Source organism: Scyliorhinus canicula, chromosome 16 (genome assembly GCF_902713615.1).
Source record: "Scyliorhinus canicula chromosome 16, sScyCan1.1, whole genome shotgun sequence".
NCBI classification, from domain to species: Eukaryota; Metazoa; Chordata; class Chondrichthyes; order Carcharhiniformes; family Scyliorhinidae; genus Scyliorhinus; species Scyliorhinus canicula.
Genome location: NC_052161.1, coordinates 60,980,840 through 61,000,536, shown reverse-complemented (window position 1 = coordinate 61,000,536; position 19,697 = coordinate 60,980,840). Strand labels below are relative to the sequence as shown.

General features: G+C 47.4%; 1 protein-coding gene across 2 annotated transcripts; it reads left to right on the top strand.

The window, feature by feature from the left end:
• Window positions 1-2,878: 2,878 nt before the first annotated feature.
• LOC119950576 (interferon-induced protein with tetratricopeptide repeats 5-like) lies at window positions 2,879-9,319 on the top strand. 2 transcript variants are annotated; one of them, XM_038773117.1, is made up of 2 exons: window positions 2,879-3,003; window positions 7,552-9,319. In XM_038773117.1, the coding sequence occupies exons 1-2, from the start codon at window positions 2,918-2,920 to the stop codon at window positions 9,032-9,034; spliced, it is 1,569 nt and encodes a 522-aa protein (XP_038629045.1). In that variant the 5' UTR covers window positions 2,879-2,917; the 3' UTR covers window positions 9,035-9,319. The 2 variants fall into 2 exon arrangements, with proteins under 2 accessions (XP_038629045.1, XP_038629046.1); XM_038773118.1 differs by lacking the exon at window positions 2,879-3,003 and adding an exon at window positions 5,687-5,821.
• The last annotated feature ends 10,378 nt before the right edge of the window (window positions 9,320-19,697 follow it).

Genomic DNA, 19,697 nt, shown 5'->3' with positions numbered 1-19,697 from the left:
AGAGGAGGTTCTTCCTCATCTCAGTCCCGAATGGCTTATGCCTTATTCTTAGGCTGTGACCCCCTAGTTCTGGACATCGCCAACATCGGGATCATTCTTCCCACACCTCACCTGTCCAGTCCCATCAGGATTTTTTATGTTTCTATGCGATCCCTTCTCATTCTTCTAAACTCCAGTGAGTACAAGCCCAGCCGATCCGGTCTTTCTTCATCTGTCAGTCCTGCCATCCCGGGAATTAGTCTGGTGAACCTTCGCTGAACACCCTCAATACCAAGAATGTCCTTCCTCAAACTAGGAGACCAAAAATGCACACAATACTCAAGGTGTGGCCTCACCAAGGCCTTGTATAACTGCAGCAAGACATCCCTATTCCTATACTAAAATCCTCTTTTTATCGTATAATTAAGCATTTGTAGATACTAGTCCCCTCTGATTCTCTGGGGAAGATTCTCACATGAGTCCATGAGTCTCCCTGAACTGCATCATACCCATCACCAGAGGTCTTCTTCCAGACATCCAATATGGTCCCTGACCAACTGGGGAACTATCAATATGACCTTTGTCACTTGACAAATTCATGAACGGTTTCTGGAAAAATGCAAAGAGCTCTGTTGAGCGTTGCCTTTAAGATGTGACTATATACATTACTAAAAAGGCAATAATGTATGTATAGTATGTTCCAGTTTTAGTTTCACTTTTACGAAAGACAGCTTATAGTGCTGCAAGCTATGGAACAATTTAAGACTGTTTGATGTGCCTAGTTTTAATAAATGATCCCAGAATGTGTTTACTCAGTCCTTTATGAGTGATCGGTGCCTTGTGTCTTATACAACAAATAATCTTGACATATCGTTATAAGAACACAACAAAATCTACATGACCTTTCTTGATCTGCCAAAGGCATTTGACAAATTAACCGTGAAGCCCTTTGTTAAGTTTTCCAGAAACTTGGATGTCCAGCAAAATTTGTAAAACTCCTGCCAATCTTGCATGATGGTAAGACAACATCTGTCCTTTGTAATGATTAGAGGCAGAGACCTTTCACATCTGGAATGTCAGCAATGCTATGTGATTGCAGCAACCTCCATCACTATCTACTTCTGCCTGGTCATGGAACACATTTATGATGAAATTCCAAGGGTTCATTATTGAGCTTCTACCTGACAGGAAGATTTTTTCAGCCTGAGTAAGCTGACCTACCAGCATATCCACAATACAAAATTGAAACAAGTGCATAGTTGTGGCCCATATTGCAAGCAGCATTCAGACCATGGCTGGGATTCTCCGCTACCCGGTGGGACGGGGGTCCCGGCGTGTTGGAGTGGCGTTTCCGCACCTTTAGGGGCCAAGCCCTCACATTGAGGGGCTAGGCCCGCGCCGGAGTGGTTCCCACTCCACCGGCTGGCGTGAATGGCCTTTGGCGCCATGCCAGCCGGGGCCGAAATGACTTCGCCGGCCGGCGTAGGTCCGCGCATGCTCCGGAGCATCAGCGGCTGCTGACATCATACCATCGCATGCGCAGGGGAGGGGATCTCTTCCGCCTCCACATGGTGAAGACCATGGCGAAGGCGGAAGAAAAAGAGTGCCCCCACGGCATAGGCCCGCCCGCCAATCGGTGGGCCCCGATTGTGGGCCAGGCCACCGTGGGGGCACCCCCATGGTCCTTTCATCCCCGGCTGCCGTGGCACCAAAGGCCGTTCACGCCAGCCGGCGGAGTTGAAACTACTCCGGCGCGGGCCTCGCCCCTCAATGTGAGGGCTTGGCCCCTAAAGGTGCAGAGACTTCTGCACCTTTGGGGCGGCCTGACGCCGGAGTGGTTCATGCCACTCCGACACGCCGGGACCCCCCGCCCCGCCAGGTAAGGGGCAATCCTGGCCCATGTCTTCAACTCTGCATAGAAAAAGATGGGCCTTCCATGCAACATCAGCAAGATCACGATTAGCCACCAGTATCCCTCCCTGGAACAAGTACTTCCTACTCCAGCTATCAGCGTTGATGGGAGACCTTAGAAATTTTTGAACACTTCCAAGATCTGGGCAGCTACCTTTCTCAAACGGTTACCATCCAGCATGAGATGCAGCACACAGTCAGCTGTGCCAGCACAGTTTAGCAAACATTGCACAACTTGGTCTTCAACAAGAGGTCCGTCTAAGAGGACAAAGGCATCGGTCTCCATTGTCGTTGTTGACACCAGCATTGTATATGGTTGTAAAATTGGGTCAGTTATGAAAAGCGCCTCGGTATGCTGTAGAATTTCCACCCGATACCAACCTGTGTTTTATGTGAAGTGAACTCGTGGATTAAAGTAGAAAACCTGGGGAGAAAGAAAAGAAAAGGAAAGATTGTTCAATCTGGGAAAAGAGCCAGCAATTTTATATTGAACTGGAGCCAGGTTTGAATGATAACAATTGGCCTTTGTTTGAGTTGGACTGTTTGTTCAGTAATCTGTGAAACAACATTCAGATGTTTAAAGCAAGTGAATAGTTAGGAGCAAGGAAATATGCGATCAAAGATTGCTGACACACTAATTCTCCAGCTTATTAACCAGGCCATGTGTAAATTGGTGTAGATATTGGGAGGTGAACATGTGGCTGATGGGGTGATGTGGGAAGAGGGATGCAATTCCATGGTAAACTGGCATCCGTGCTGGGAAAAGAAGGTATTGTACTCTCAGGACTCCACCGTAACCAGCTTGAGACTAGGGTAATAGTGGAAATGAGAAATAGGATGTCACCAGAATTTTGAATGAGTAATGAGGGAGTAGGTCTCAGGTGCAGAAAGCAATAGGAAATATGTTTGTAAAACATAGAGCAGAAGCTCAGGTTACAGTGTGTGTCTCGTTCATTCTATAAACGCACCAAATATGAGGAACACATTGAATGAATTGCAATTGAAAATCCACCTTGGAGGGTCTGACATGATACCCAGCATGGCTGTAAGGTGGTCTGGATTGGGAACTGAATATACCAGGATACCGGGCCTTCAGGAAAGATATGATGAAAGGTAGGAGGAGGAATAGCCTCGTCGATTAAGGATGAAATTATTACAATGATACCGTCTGATATGATGAGGGTAAGTAGGCATTGAAGACAGAATGGATTAAGGAGGAGAACAGGATTTAAGACCTTAGGGCTGGATTTTTAGCTCCCTTTAAATGGGTAAAGGTGGCAAGTTCATAAAATCCTGCGGGTGGCCATCCTGCCACCCACCCACCTGCCCCTGACCTGTTTAAAACTTTACAGGGGTTGGTGGGAGGTTTGCCTGTGCTGTCTGGCATTGGGCGTAGTAAGGTCCTTAACTGACCTCATCCAGCCCCCCCCAGTGTTTTACTTGCAGCCTGCAGCAGGGGGAAGTCCACAGTATTCGGATATCCCCACAGCTTTACCTGGAAATGGAGGGTGGTGGAGGGAGCCTCTGTTCCGGGTTGCCTGAGCCCATCAGAGTTCTCCCCTCGCCCATGGTCATACTTCCCACTTTACCTTTCCCCTGGCCTAGGCTCCCGACCTCTCTCATGCCACTCATCGGGGTCTGCCAGCCTAGCCCTGGAAAAACTCTGGACTCTGGGTAAAACACTTACCTCTGAGTCTGGGCTTTCTCTGATTGCTGAGTCTAGTACAGGGGGACATGGGTCCAAAATTTCTGATCAGGCAGAAAACTACTCACCTACCTGTAAAGGTTATAAAAGCTCTGACTGCTGATAGAGGGTCCTGCAGAATTCCCTCTGCGCAAGACCCCTCACAGGGAGCAGCAAAAAGAATCTACACAAAAACCGCACCCTCACTTTATATCACTAGTTGCTGTATTCTGATAGCGTTTAAACTTTCCCAAGCATTTCCCAGTGTATAAATGAATGAATATGGAGTGAATGGGTGAGTATGTACATATGTAAGCCGTTAAGTGGCTGAGGTATGTAGTCAGGATGGCAGCTGAATACGTTTGTGGGTGGGTAAGTGGATAGGTGAGCCAGGGGTAAATGGATCAGGGAGGCATCAGATCAGGTGGCTAGTCAGATCTTGTTAAAGGGGTGCCTGAGGTCAGAGGTGAGCGGTCAGGGGCTGGCTAGAGTGGGGAGCTGAGGGGTTGAGGAGGTCGAGGGGGTAGTTAGGTTGTGGGTTCAAATGAGGTTGTGCCGGTGCGGGGGCGCGGGGGGGGGGGGGGGGGTTGAGGGACATGTCATCTGATTTGTTTCCCAGGAGCTAAATACGGGCGGAATTTTCCAGATTTTGGGATCTTCTGGTATCATTGACGACGAACCTCCGCCCCAGGTTTCCAGGCGGCGGCAGCGGGGGGAGGGAGGTTTGATGGGGGGCGTGGGTTGATTCGATGGGAAATTCTATTGACAGAAGATCCTGCCGCTGGCGAACGGCTGGCCGCCTACCGCTACTGGTGGAGAACCAGGCAGTGGGGAGCACAGGAAATCCACCCACAGACGTGTTCTGCTAACATTTCCTGGGTGACTATTCAAATGAGTAAATCAAAACTCTCAAAGTCTCTGACACAAACTCCGATTTGGAGGCTTTTTCAGGGGTTTGCAGTGGAGTCAGGGAATTGTCCATCACAAGTTCAAACTTTCTGTGCAATTCCCAGAGAATCATAGTGTCAGGACTTCCACAACGATGATGGGTGCGAGAGGGACCCTGGCTTCCTTCGTGGGATAGAGGGGCAACTATTGTGAGCTCGAGAATCTCTGACATCCTCTGGAGCTGGAACACGTGGATGCTCACAAGTGTCCGCACCACGGAGTTGATTCCCTGAACCATGGAGTGCATGCCACAAGCCATTGAATGAACATCCCGTGGCATGTAGTGCATTTTCTACACCAAGGTCTCCACTGCGTCTGCAACATTACAGTGTTGATTTGGTTACCTCAGAATGCTGGCACAATCTCCTTCAACAAAATGTGATGGGACTCCTCCAGTCAGCCTTGCAATCTGAAGAGTGATGTGCACATTCCTTCCTGCTACTCCTGACTCTGCCCTTGGAGCTCCAGCAACTGAGGAACAACTGGGTCCAGAGGCATGTCATCTTGGGGATTATCAGAGCCCTGGCCTCCAGGTTGAGTGCCCGATCCCTGGGACGTCCCGTCCTCCATCTGGTGTGTCTCAGAAGAAGTGTGGTGTTCACCAGTTTGTTACCCCAAAGCCTCCTCAGACACAGGAAGGAGATTCAAGTCGGCCACCTCTTAACTCCCACTTTATATGGTCAGTCTGAGGGCTCTAGTCGGGCAGACTTTGACTGCTCCACAAAATATCATACCCCTTTGGCTGACAAATCATTGACCGACAACTCTGAAATGCTGCTGTTTTGTTCCAAGCTCAAGTCAGCAACTTTGGCCCATTATCTCTCATTGCTGCCGTGGTCTGCCTGTTACCTCACATGTTTCACTTGTTTCCAGGGTAACAGTTCTAAACATCCTACTGACAGCCAAGTGATTTCCTTATCTAATGACCACAGCTGGATAAATAAATAATGTGCCAGTAATTTCTGTTGGCAATTTCACATTTTGTTAATTGCATTAAGGGCAGAATGCATCCTGTACCCAACAGTTTTGTAAAACAGGTTTTAAGTTCATTTGTGCCAACTTCCTATCCCTGCCTTGACCAGTTTAGTTATTGTCTATTTGCTATTTGTTTTAGTTACTGTATAGTTGTTTGTTTAATACTTGTTTGCTCATTTGAAGAGACGATAGACGGCATGGGCTCCTTCTGCACTGTAACGATTATGTGATAATAAATTTTAAAATCATGTCAAGATAGAAAATGATACGTATCAAAAATATATGGAATACAATGAATGCAGTACATTGGAGGTTACAAAAAAGGTAAGGGGTGGGTCTCTCTACATCACACTGGGTGGCCGACTCTGATTAAGCCACCCTGCCATCAACTTCTTTTTTTATATAAATTTGGAGTACCCAATTATTTTTTTTCTCAATTAAGGGGCAATTTAGCGTGGCCAATCCACCTAACCTTGCACATCTTTGGGTTGTGGGGGTGAAACCCACGCAGACACGGGGAGAATGTGCAAACACCACATGGATAGTGACCCAGAGACGGGATCGAACTCGGGTCCTCAGCGCCATAGGCAACAGTGCTAGCCATTGTGCCGCATGCCGTTCTTGCAACTTCTTTTTTTGAAGATTGGGGCGCCATTTGTAAAGGCTGCCAGAAATTTACTTGGAACATCCCACCGCACCCCTACCCACGCTCCCATCACGCAACCCCCACACGGCATTGTATCCTGCGACTGCCTGGGCACTGACCCCTGCCCTACATTTCCTCCCGTGATTGCCCAGGCATTGCACACCGTCCCCTGGCACTGTGGCAGTTTATTCATGATTTTATGTCAGTGTGACGTGACCTCGGGAGATTTCTGCTCCTGTCCCCGAGCACATTCGGCGAAAGAGTGTAAAATCCCAGCCAGGTGATACATTCACATGTCAGGGGCGCTCTAATCCAAGGGATATGGTCATATGTCAGGAGCGTGTAATCCAGGGAATACAATCAGATGTCAGGGACGTGTTTCCAAAAATAGCAATTCGACGTGCAACCAGCCATCTGTTTCTGGTGGTGTTGCTTGTGGTAAGAATGTGGGAAGTACAACTTTTTGTTCTGCCTCTAATAGTGCTGCAGAATCTTTAACACCCAACTGAACCACTACAAAAGCCCGATGCTGGCTTGATTTAACACCTGAGCAATGTAATGAAGGGAGATTTTCAGCCGGATGAGAATTCAACATCCGGGGCTGGTTTTGCACAGGGCCAAATAGCTGGCTTTTAAAACAGACCAGGCAGCCCAGCAGCACGGTTCAATTCCCGTACCAGCCTCCCCGAACAGGCGCCAGAATGTGGCGACTAGGGGCTTTTCACAGTAACTTCATTTGAAGCCTACTTGTGACAATAAGCGATTTTCATTTCATTTTTTCATTTCATCGGCCTGGATTTTACAGGGTACAGTCGTCATATCCTAACCCCACACCCCAGCTAAAGGTTCAAGAGGAGCTAACACTGAATCAATTTAACACTGGTAGCAGCATTAATTATCTTGCGACTTCACACTTCACTCGGAAGGAGGTCCCACCTGAGAGAGCAGCCAGTCCATTGACAGGCCAGCAGCTCTGTAGACTCAGCAGTGTCAGGTTTGAGTGGAGCCAATGCTGGGACTACAGGCAGTCTCGGTGAGGAGGGGCCTACAGAGCAGAATGAGAAGGTGATGTACTGGGCAAAACCAATAGGCGATTGAGTACTTCAACCAGAGCTCCTCTTCATCCCATTGAGCATGGAGGTGGTTGAGATTCACTGTTCATTTTGTGAGGAACTTAAATGTCCTCCAGATAGTATATCAACTAACAGAAATGAGAAAAGTGTAAGCACAGACAAAGGTTATGAAGTAAATCCCTTTATTTTGCTGACATAATCAATGTGTTACCAGAGGTTTCAGGGCCATTGAGTACTGAGTCAGGACCAGCGCTATATGATAAAACTAGATGGAGGGGCTGGAAAATAATTCAGTTAGTCTGAGCTGAATTTTGATGGGCTTTTTTCTCTTCCAGTGACCAAGAGAAGGATTTGTTGAAAGTGAAGCTTGAACAGCTTCAATGTCACTTCACATGGGGGCCACAGAAAGGAAACATTGACTTGGATGACATGAAGCAAAGATTAGAAGATTCAGTTCAGACAAATGTGAAATTTCAACCCAGGTTTTACAACCAACTCGCTTTTGTAAACTGTCTGCAAGGAAACTGTGAGGAGGCGATTCAAAACTTAAAGGAAGCTGAAAAGTTCCTGAGGGAAAATCATGAAGATGAATTTGATAAAAGAATCGTCATCACCTATGGAAACTATGCCTGGATATATTATCACATGGGACAACTGACAGAGGCTCAGTCCTACCTCGACAAACTGGAGAGGATCTGTAAACAATTTCCCGAAGCCTCTCGGTACACAGCAATGATACCTGAAGTATACGGGGAGAAGGGTTGGTCACTGTTAAAGTCTTGTTCTCAATATTATGAAGAAGCAAAGGAATGTTTCAAAAAGGCTGTGGAGAAAGTTCCAGATAATATTGAATGGAATGTTGGATATGCGATTGTTCTTTCTCGTCTGGAACATATTTCTGGAACCACAGAGAGTCGTGGACCCACTGAGTCAATGAAGCAGTTTAGACGTGTGCTGGAGTTTGATCCAAATCATGGTGAAGCCATGGTGCTGTTAGCTCTAAAATTACAACACTCCAAACAAAGTGAGGAAGCGATAGAATTAGTTGAAAAAGCGTTGCAGAAGTCCCCTGATCTCCCACATGTGCTGCGCTATGCAGCAAAATTTTACAGATTAAAAGGAGATGTGGAAAAAGCTGTGGAGCTGTTGAAGAAAGGATTGGAAATGACCCCACACTCTACCTTCCTGCACCATCAAATAGGCGTGTGTTACAGAAATAAATTATTATTCTTGAATAAAAATTCATGTAGCAAAAGACCTGATGAACCTGCTTTTCAACAGAGAGCTGAACTGATTGAACTGTGTAAGTATCATTTTAAAAAGGCTTTTGAACCTCGCCCATTAACATTTATTAGGGCACAGCTGCATTTTGCCAGAATCTGTTCATTAAATGAAGAATATCAAAATGTCGAGGAGATTTACAATAATCTCCTGAGATTGGAAGATATACGTCCTGAAAATAAGCAGGCAATATGTTTGGATGCTGGATTATTTGAACTGCATCAGAAAAATTCGGAATCAAACGCCATCACCCATTTTCTGGAAGGAATGAAAGTCGATTCTAACTCAACAGAAGGAAAAAGGTGCTGTGAGAACTTGAAGTCAATATCAGAAAGACAAATTCGCAGGAATCCAAAAAACAGCAAGGCCCATGGTGTTCTTGGCTTAATGCACCAACTGGATGGGAAGAAGCGCGAGGCTGTTGAAAGCTTTGAAAAAGCCTTGGAGTTGGACCCTGACAATGAAGAATATCTAAGTGCTCTTTGTGAATTACGCCTTTCCATCTCGGTCAACAATGACTTTCCCAACGAACACTGAACTGAAAGATGAATTAACACTCTCTAATCCTAGACAGTCTCTGGTGCCTACTTAACTTACATTCTGCTGAGTTTTTTTTTATGGAGCATGTTATGGAGATAATTTTGAAATTATCTCATTGTAATTATTCTAAATCTCTGTGTTTCATTCAGGAATATTGACCCCACTGATGAACTAAACAAATAATATTTATTCTGTTCTCCCAAGAGTTGTTGCTGGTGTGGAAAGGTGGAGAGGGAGGGAAGACTAAAGGATATAAGAATAGGTTAAAATGGGCTAAAGAGAATAAAGCACAATGGCAGCAGATATTGATTTTCTAAACAGAGATTTAATTTATATAATCAGAAGTTGTATGTCAATAAAATGAAAGCATGGCTAAGATTTGATTTGCGTGGTTGATCAGTGTGAATGCTGACAGTTTGGTTAGTACAGAACATGGTGGGGATAAAATCTGCTGGATCATTCCTGACAGTCAAAGAACAAAGAACAAATAAAATTACAGCACAGGAACAGGCCCTTCGGCCCTCCCAGCCTGCGCCGATCCAGATCCTTTATCTAAACCTGTCTCCTATTTTCCAAGGTCTACTTCCCTCTGTTCCCGCCCATTCATATACCTGTCTAGATGCCTCTTAAATGATGCTATCGTGCCCGCCTCTACCACCTCCGCTGGTAAAGCGTTCCAGGCACCCACCACCCTCTGCGCAAAAAACTTTCCACGCACATCTCCCTTAAACTTTCCCCCTCTCGCCTTGAAATCGTGACCCTTTGTAACTGACACCCCCACTGTTGGAAAAAGCTTGTTGCTATCCACCCTGTCCATACCTCTCATAATTTTGTATACCTCAATCAGGTCCCCCCTCAACCTCCGTCTTTCCAACGAAAACAATCCTAATCTACTCAACCTTTCTTCATAGCTAGCACCCTCCATACCAGGTAACATCCTGGTGAACTTCCTCTGCACCCTCTCCAAAGCATCCACATCCTTCTGGTAATGTGGCGACCAGAACTGCACGCAGTATTCCAAATGTGGCCTTACCAAAGTCCTATACAACTGTAACATGACCTGCCTATTCTTGTACTAAATACCCCGTCCGATGAAGGCAAGCATGCTGTATGCCTTCTAGACCACTCTATCAACCTGCATTGCCACCTTCAGGGTACAATGGACCTGAACTCCCAGATCTCTCTGTACATCAATTTTCCCCAGGACCCTTCCACTGACCATGTAGTCCGCTCTTGAATTTGATCTTCCAAAATGCATCACCTCGCATTTGCCTGGATTGAACTCCATCTGCCATTTCTCTGCCCAACTCTCCAGTCTATCTATATTTTGTTGTATTCTCTGACAGTCCTCCTCGCTATCTGCAACTCCACCAATCTTAGTATCATCTGCAAACTTGCTAATCAGACCACCTATACCTTCCTCCACGTCATTTATGTAGATCACAAACAACAGTGGTCCGAGCACGGATACCTGTGGAACACCACTAGTCACCCTTCTCCATTTTGAGACACTCCCTTCCACCACTACTCTATCTCCTGTTGCACAGCCAGTTCTTTATCCATATAGCTAGTACACCCTGAACCCCATACGACTTCACTTTTTCCATCAACCTGCCATGGGAAACCTTATCAAACGCCTTACTAAAGTCCATGTATATGACATCTACAGCCCTTCCCTCATCAATTAACGTTGTCACTTGCTCAAAGAATTCTATTAGGTTTGTAAGACATGATCTTCCCTGCACAAAACCATGCTGCCTTTCACTGATAAGTCTATTTTCTTCCAGATGTGAATAGATCCTATCCCTCAGTATCTTCTCCAACAGTTTGCCTACCACTGACGTCAAGCTCACAGACCTATAATTCCCTGGATTTTCCTTGCTACCCTTCTTAAATAAAGGGACAACATTAACAATTCTCCAGACATCACCCGTGCTCAAGGATGCTGCAAAGATATCTGTTAAGGCCCCAGCTATTTTGACCCTTGCTTCCCTCAGTAACCTGGGATAGATCCCATCCGGTCCTGGGGACTTGTCCACCTTAATGTCTATTAGAATACCCAAAATTTCCCCTTTCCGTATGACAACTTGACTTAGAGTATTTAAACATCCATCCCTAGTCTTAACATCCATCTTGTCCATCTCCTTTGTGAATACCGATGCAAAGTACTCATTAAGAATCTCACCCATTTCCTCTGAGTCCACACATAAATTCCCTCTTTCGTCTTTGAGTGGGCCAATCCTTTCTCTAGTTACCCTCTTGCTCCTTACATACGAATAAAGGGCTTTGGGATTTTCCTTAACCCTGTTAGCCAAAGATATTTAGGTGGATTGGCCATGCTAAATTGCCCGTAGTGTAAGGTTAATGGGGGGATTGTTGGGTTACGGGTATACGGGTTACGTGGGTTTAAGTAGGGTGATCATTGCTCGGCACAACATCGAGGGCCGAAGGGCCTGTTCTGTGCTGTACTGTTCTATGTTCTATGTTCTATATTTCATGACCACTTTTAGCCCTCTTTATTGCGCGTTTGAGATTCGTCCTACTTTCCCGATATTTCTCCAAAGCTTCATCAGTTTTGAGTCGCCTCAATCTTAAATATGCTTCCTTTTTCATCTTAGCTAGTCTCACAATTTCACCCGTCATCCATGGTTCCCTAATCTTGCCATTTCTATCTCTCATTTTCACAGGAACATGTCTGTCCTGCACTCTAATCAACCTCTCCTTAAAAGACTCCCACATTTCAAATGTGGATTCACCCTTAAACACCTGCTCCCAATCCACATTCCCTAGCTCCTGCCAAATTTTGTTATACTCTGCCTTTCCCCAATTTAGCACTCTTCCTTTCGGACCACTCTTGTCCTTGTCCATGAGTATTCTAAAACTTACGGAATTGTGATCGCTATTCCCAAAGTAATCACCGACTGAAATATCAACCACCTGGCCGGGATCATTCCCCAATACCAGGTCCAGTATGGCCCCTTCCCGAGTTGGACTATTTACATACTGCTCTAAAAAAATCTCCTGGATGCTCCTTACAAACTCTGCTCCATCTACGCCTCCAACACTACACAAATCCCATTCAATGTTGGGGAAGTTAAAATCTCCCATCACAACCACCCTATTGCTCCTACATTTTTCTATAATACAGTATGTCTACATATTTGTACCTCTACTTCATGCTCACTTTTTGGAGGCCTGTAGTAAAGTCCCAACAATGTTACTGCACCCTTCCTATTTCTTAGCTCGACCCATATTGCCTCAGTGCTCGTTTCCTCCATCGTGCCCTCCTTAATCACAGCTGTGATATCATCTCTGACGAGTAATGCAACTCCTCCACCTCTTCTACCTCCCTCTCTATCCCTCCTGAAGCATCTATACCCTGGGATATTCAGTTGCCAGTCTTGCCCTTCCCTCAACCAAGTCTCAGTAATACCAATAACATCATATTCCCAGGTACTGATCCAAGCCCTAAGCTCATCTGCCTTACCTGCTACACTTCTCGCATTAAAATAAATGCACGTCAGACCACCTGCCCCTTTGCGTTCATCATCTCTTCCCTGTCTACTCTTTCCCTTAGTCACACAGAGTTTATTATCTCGTACCTTACTGGCTTTAGTTGCTGCCTCTTTACTGACCTCTAACTTCCTAATCTGGTTCCCATCCCCCTGCCACATTTGTTTAAAACCTCCCCAACAGTGTTAGCAAAAGCACCCCCTAGGACATTGGTTCCAGTCCTGCCCAGGTGTAGACCATCCGGTTTGTAATGGTCCCACCGCCCCCAGAACCGGTCCCAATGTCCCAAATATCTGAACCCCTCCCTCCTGCACCATCTCTCAAGCCACGTATTCATTCTGACTATTCTTGAATTTCTACTCTGACTGTCCCGTGGCACTGGTAGCAATCCTGATGTTAGTACCTTTGAGGTCCTACTTTTTAAACTTATCTCCTATCTCCCTAAATTCTGATTGTAGGACCTCATCCTTTTTTTTTTACCTATATCGTTGGTGCCTATATGCACCACGACAACTGGCTGTTCACCCTCCCCCTTTAGTATGTCCTGCAGCCGATCGGAGACATCCCTGACCCGAGCACCCGGGAGGCAACATACCATTCGGGAGTCTCGTTTTCGACCACGGAAACGCCTGTCTATTCCCCTTACAATTGAATCCCCTATGACTATAACCCTGCCAGTCTTTTTCCCGCCCTTCTGTGCAGCAGAGCCAGCCACGGTGCCATGAGCCTGGCTACTACTACCTTCCCCTGGTAAGTCATCTCCCCCAACAGTATCCAAAACGGTATACCTGTTTTGGAGGGAGATGACCGCAGGGGACACCTGCACTGCCTTCCTGCTCTTTCTCTGCCTTTTGGTCACCCATTCCCTGTCTCCCTCACCAATCCTAATTTGCGGTGTGACCAACTCACTGAACGTGCTATCCATGACCTCCTCAGCATTGCGGATGCTCCAAAGTGAGTCCACCCGCAGCTCCAGAGCCATCATACGGTCTAACAGGCGCTGCAGCTGGACACACTTCGCGCACATGAAGGAGTCAGGGACATCGGCCGCGTCCCTGAACTCCCACATTGAGCACGAGGAGCATAACACGGGTCTGGGATCTCCTGCCATTTTTACCCTTTACCTTAACTGACTACAAACTATACTATCAAATAATTAATAAGTCGGTAATGTTTACGTTCTGTCACCATTGGGTGAACACATTTCGTCTTGGCACCACAGAGTAACTTGTACACAACCTACAAAGGGAGACTGCGGGCTAAGGGAAGACACAATAGAGGCAGGTAAAATAAGTAGATATTAAATTAGATGAATATTAATTATATTTTATGATTATAGACACAGATATATGTCAACAATTCTTGCCCTTTGGAACCTAACCAACAAAACACAGTTTACATGTATAAAACATATTCATAGTGCCCAAGCCACTTTGCAGGAGTGTTATGAAGCAAAATTAGTTACCAAGACATGTAAAGTGATATTAGGGCACAGAGGTTAAACTTGGTCAGTGGCAAGTAGTAAAGTGGAGCTTAAATGAAGAAAGAGAGATAGAGATGGGGAAAGGTTTAGGGAGGTGTAACAAGGGACGAGTGACCACGAGGAAGCAATGACAGATAAGGAACAAAAGGATTTAATAAATTTACTCAACATACTCACTGCTCCCCAAAGGGTCGCCCAGGTTGGAATACCCTTGTCCCAGGGTGTAGCCCCACTTCCTCATCGGGGGATATCATATTCAGCCGAGGCCACGGGGAACCTGATGGTATAGACCCCGTCCCCATAAAGATTTCTGGCTGCCCTGAAACCCTGGAGACCTCCACTTTGGGGTTTGGCTCCACATAATCTTGGATATTGCCTCAAAGAAGGTCGTCCAGAACCGGACAAGTCTGGGGCTTGAGCAGAACATGTGGGTGTGGTTGGCCGAGCCTCCCTGGCACCTTATGAATTTGTCCTCCACCTCCTGGAAGAACCTGCTCATTTGCGTTCTGGTTGGGTGTGCTCTGAACACCACCTTTAGCTGCATTAGGCTTAGCCCTGAGCTTGTGGAGGTGGAGTTCACCCTGTGCAGGACTTCGATCCAGAGACCCCCCCCATTTCTGTGGCCAGTTCTTCCTCCCCTTTTTCTCTTGTCTCTTCCAGGGGTAAGTGTATCTCTTCCATACCGGTCCCCGCAGTTCCCCTTCCCTAAGTTGCCCGCCTACAACAGTCCCTCAGCTAACAAGTGTCCTGGTGTCTAGGGGTAGATCGTCGTTTCCCTATGGAGGAAGTTCTTGTCCTGTATATACCTCATTTCATTCCCTTTAGGTACTTGGTACCTCTCCGTAGGTTCTTCCAACATCACTAATCTGCTGACTGTGTAACCGTCAGTGTCCACTCGTCCTGTCTCAACCATTTGAAAGTGGCAGCCATTGTTACCATTGTTGCGGCTGTGAACCTGTGGTTGTTACAGACGGGGGCCATGTTGGACATTTCAGTTAGGCTAAAGTGTTCTCTCACTCATTTGATAGCACGTTTGGAGCGTGGCTGCTACCACTGGTTCTTGAGTGTTTGGTCAGGGGGGGGGTTGGGAGCGCAGTCGTGACTAGGGCTTGAAGGGAAGTCCCTATGCAGGAACTCTCCTCCATCCTCACTCATTCCACTCCCAGTTCCTACCCCCATCCCCTCACTCTTTCTGCTGTGGCCGCCCTATCGTAAAACTGTAGGTTGGGAGGGGAAGGCCTCCCATACTTCTTTTCCTTTGTAGAACACTTTTTTGGGTCCACGGGTTCTTTCCAACCCCTCCCCACACAAACTGCATGATTAATGTGTCTACTGTGTTGATGAAGGCCGAGGGATGTAGATCGGGAGGGACCTCGGAAGTACATTCATTTTGATCGTCTGCATCGTGCCTGCCAGCAAAACTGGGAGTGGGTCCTTCCTCTGCAGGTCTTATTTTTAAAATTTAGAGTACCCAATTACATTTTTCAAATTAAGGGGCTATTTAGCATGGCCAATCCATCTGCACATCTTTGGGTTCTGGGGGAGAAACCCACGCAGCCACAGGGAGAATGTGCAAACTACACATGGACAGTGACCCAGGGCTGGGATTCGAACCTGGGTCCTCAGCGCCGTAGGCAGCAGTCCTAACCACTGTGCTGCCCTCTGCAGGTCCTTTTTAACTTCCTCCACCAGACTCATCGGGTTCCATTTGAGTATCCGTTTTCAGTCATGGCCTTTTTGGATCCCCAGGTAGCGGAATTTGGGCTTGTTTGAACAGACGTCCCTCCAGCTGGTTCACCGGGAAGACTTCACTCTTGCTCAGGTTGGGTTTGTATCCCGTAAAGGTTCCAAATATCCCTTCCATTCTGGCTTGGAGTGTCCTAGATATAGACAAGCAGGTCATTCACATGGAATGGATGCTCACTGTCCCCCCTTTAGATACCTCTCCGGCCTTTCGCTGTTCTGAGGGCGATCGGCAGTGGCTCGATTGCCAGGGTGAACAGCAGCAGGGACAGTGGGCATCTCGGCCTTGTGCCTCTGTGCAGCATGAAATATTTAGAGCTAGTGGTGTTTGTTCATATGCTTGCCATGGGAACGTTGTACAGGAGTTTCATCCAGGCGGCGAACCCTAGTCCAAGCCCAACCCACTCCAGAACCTCTATGAGGTACTTCCGCCTGACTCTGTCAAAGGCATTTTCCGCATCCATGGAAATGATCACCTCTGATGTTCTCTCCCTGGATGGCGTCATTATCATGTTCAGCAGATGCCTGATGTTCGCTGTTAGCTGCCTGCTCTTGAAAAGCCCATCTGGTCTCCTGCGACTATCTCTGGCATGCAGCTCTCCATAGTTTTGCATCTACATTGACTAGGGAGATGGGTCAGTAGGACACACACTCAGTCGGATCTTTGTCTTTTTTGGGCATCAACTACATATATTATATATATATATTTGAAATATTTTTATTGGTATTTTCCAGTTTTTACAGAGTAACAGTTCAATCCATTGTGAACCTGGTATTTACATAGCAAGTTCTTATTTACAGAGATTTTTACAGGTCCCCCCATCTGCCTCCTCCCCTCTCTTCCCCCTGTTGGTAGTTTAATTTTCACTCTTGGTGCTGGCTTATACCCTGGGAAGTAAGGAGGGGGGGGGGGGGCACTCCTTGCCCCCCCTTCTTTCCTTTTCTCCCCTCGCTTTGTTCAGTGATTCCCATGGGTTCCCTCCTCTTCTTTCCCCCTCTGCTTCTTTCCACTGTATGTGTCCTCATTTGTTTTCCTCCCTCCTTCCACCTCCCACCGCCTCCCTCCCGAGTCGCTATTGGCCTCGAACAGGTCTTGGAACAGGCTGATGAATGGCTCCCACGCTTTGTGGAAGCCCTCATCCGACCCTTGGATGGTGTATTTGATCTTCTCCAAACGAAGAAATTCAGACAGGACTGCCAGCCAGTCTGTAGCTGTGGGTGCTGCTGCTGATCGCCAACCGAGCAGGATTCTCCAGCGTGCGATTAATGAAGCAAAAGCCAAGGCGTCCACCCTCTTCCCCATATGTAGTTCTGACTGGTCCGATACCTCGAAGACCGCCACTCTCGGGCACGGCTCCACCCTCACCCCTACAACCTTAGACATCACCTCGAAGAAGGCTGTCCAGAACCTGACAAGTCTGGAACAGGCCCAGGACATGTGGGTGTGGTTGACCGGACTCCCTGGCACCATTCACATTTATCTTCCACCTCTGGGAAGAACCTGCTCGTTCAGGTGGGCTCGGTGCACCACTTTGAACTGCATGAGGCTTAGCCTCGGGCAGGAGGAGGTGGATTTGGCCCTACTCGTGCTTCACTCCAGAGTCCCCAACCCACTTCCGTCCCCAGTTCATCTTCTCACTTTCGTCTGGCTTCATCCAGTGGTAGTCTTGCCCTATCTAGTAACTGTCCGTTTATGCTCCTATAGTTCCCCCCCTCCTTATTGTCCGTGTTTATTAGCTCCTCTAATTGTGTATCTCTCAGGGCCTGGGGTAACGTGCCGTCTTGTTGCAGAGAAAGTGTTTAACTTGAAGGTGCCCGAGTTCCTGTCCTGTCGGTAGTTCCAGGTCATCCATCAGTTCGCCCAAGGTCGCGAGTCTGTCCCCTGTGTAAAGGTCCCTGACTGCTAGTGTCCCCCTGTCCTGTCTCCATTTTGTAAAGGTGACGTCGAGCATGGCTGGTGGAAATTTATGGTTGCCGCATATGGGGCCATGGGAGCATCTTGGTTAGAACGAAATGCTGCCTCATTTGGTTCCATGTCTTCAGTGTGGCTACGACCACTGGGCAGGGTGCGTACTTTATTGTGGGAGGATGGGGGCCACTATCGTGCCGAGGGCTCGGATTGTCGTTCCCTCGCAGGAGGACTCCTCCAGCCTCACCCATTCCGTGTTGGGTTCTCGTATCCATCCCCTCTCCCTCTCAGCTGTGACTGCCCAGTGGTAGTGTGGTAGATTCACCCATATTTTTCCTCCTTTGCAGTGACAACTTAGGAAACCTTGTTCTTCCCCCCCACGCAAACACCATTATTACTTTATCTACCTTGTGGAAAAAGGCCCTGAGAATGAAGATTGGTCACTCAGCTAAATCGCTGGCTTTTAAAGCAGGCCAGCAGCACGGTTCGATTCCCGTACCAGCCTCCCCGGACAGGCGCCGTAATGTGGCGACTAGGGGCTTTTCACAGTAACTTCATTGAAGCCTATTCGTGACAATAAGTGATTTTCATTTTTCATTTAATCTAAACAGGAAGAGAGACCTTGGCAGTCTGTTAATCTTTATCGTCTGCACCCGTCCCGCCAGGGAAAGTGGGAGTGCATCCCAACTCTCTAGGTCCTTTTATACTTCCTCCGTCAGATGTGTCAGATTCCACTTGTGGATCTGTGTCCAGTCGTGGGCTATCTGGATCCCCAGGTAGTGGAATTTGCTTTGGGCCAGTTTGAATGGTATTCCCTCCAGCTCAGCCCCTCCCCCACTCGGTTTAACCAGGAATGTCTCACTATTGCCCAGGTTGAGTTTGTAGCCCGAGAAGGCTGCAAACTCTTCCAGGAGTTGCATTATTGCTTTCAGGCATTATGTGCATCTGAGATGTAAAGGAGCAGGTCATTCGCATAGAGTGAAACTCTGCTCTCTGCCCCTTCTTTGGATGCCCTTCCAGTTTTTCGCGTCTCGCAGAGTGATCGCCAAGAGTTCGATTGCCAGGGCAAACAGGAGACAGTGGGCATCCCTGCCTTGTGCTTCTGTGCAGCTGGAAGGTGGTGTTGTCCAAACGCTCGCCTTGGGGGTGTTATACAAGAGTTTCACCCACGTAGTGAATCCTGTCCCCAGCCCAAACTGCTCCAGTTCCTCAAAGAGGTACTTCCACATGACTCTGTCGAAGGCCTTTTCTGTATCCAGGGAGACGATCACCTCTGGTGTTCTCTACCCGAATGGGATCATTATTACATTTAGCAGCTGCCTGTGTTCGCAGTTAGCTGTCTACCCTTGACAAAGCCCATCTGGTCCACCTTTGGTTGCAGTTCTCCAGTATCTTGGCCAGGGCTTTTGAGAGTATCTTCGCGTCTACGTTGAGCAGTGAAATGGGTCTGTACGATCTATGTTCTGTCGGGTCTTTTTTCGGTATTAGCGATATTGTGCCTTGTGTTAATATCGGAGGCAGGGTGCCCCTCGCTAACAAGTCTGCGAACATGCCCCGTGGGTGTGGGGCCAGGACTGATGCAAATTTTTTATTGAAGTCTGCTGGTACCCGTTGGGTCCCGGTGCCTTCTCCGCCTGCATGAAGCTGATACTCTCTATGGTCTCTCCCAATCCTATTGGTACTTCCAGTTCCTCCCACCTGTCCTCGCCCATGACTGGCATGTCCAGTCCATTGAGGAACTGTTTCATCTCCACATTCCCTTCGGATTTTGTATCATCCCATCCGTATTCATAGAAGGTCCCCCATGTCTGGTGGAGTTGGCGCACTGCTTTCGTGGTGGATAGCAGGTTAAAGTCCATTTTTAGCTTTTTCCTTTCCACCTGAAGCTCTACGGTCAGGGCCTGGGAGTACTTTCTGTTCTGTTGCCTGGCCTCCCTCTCTTCCATGTCTCTAAGTGCCTTGTAGGTTAGAAGCTATCCCCTAATCACAGCCTTCTGTGCCTCCCAGAACGT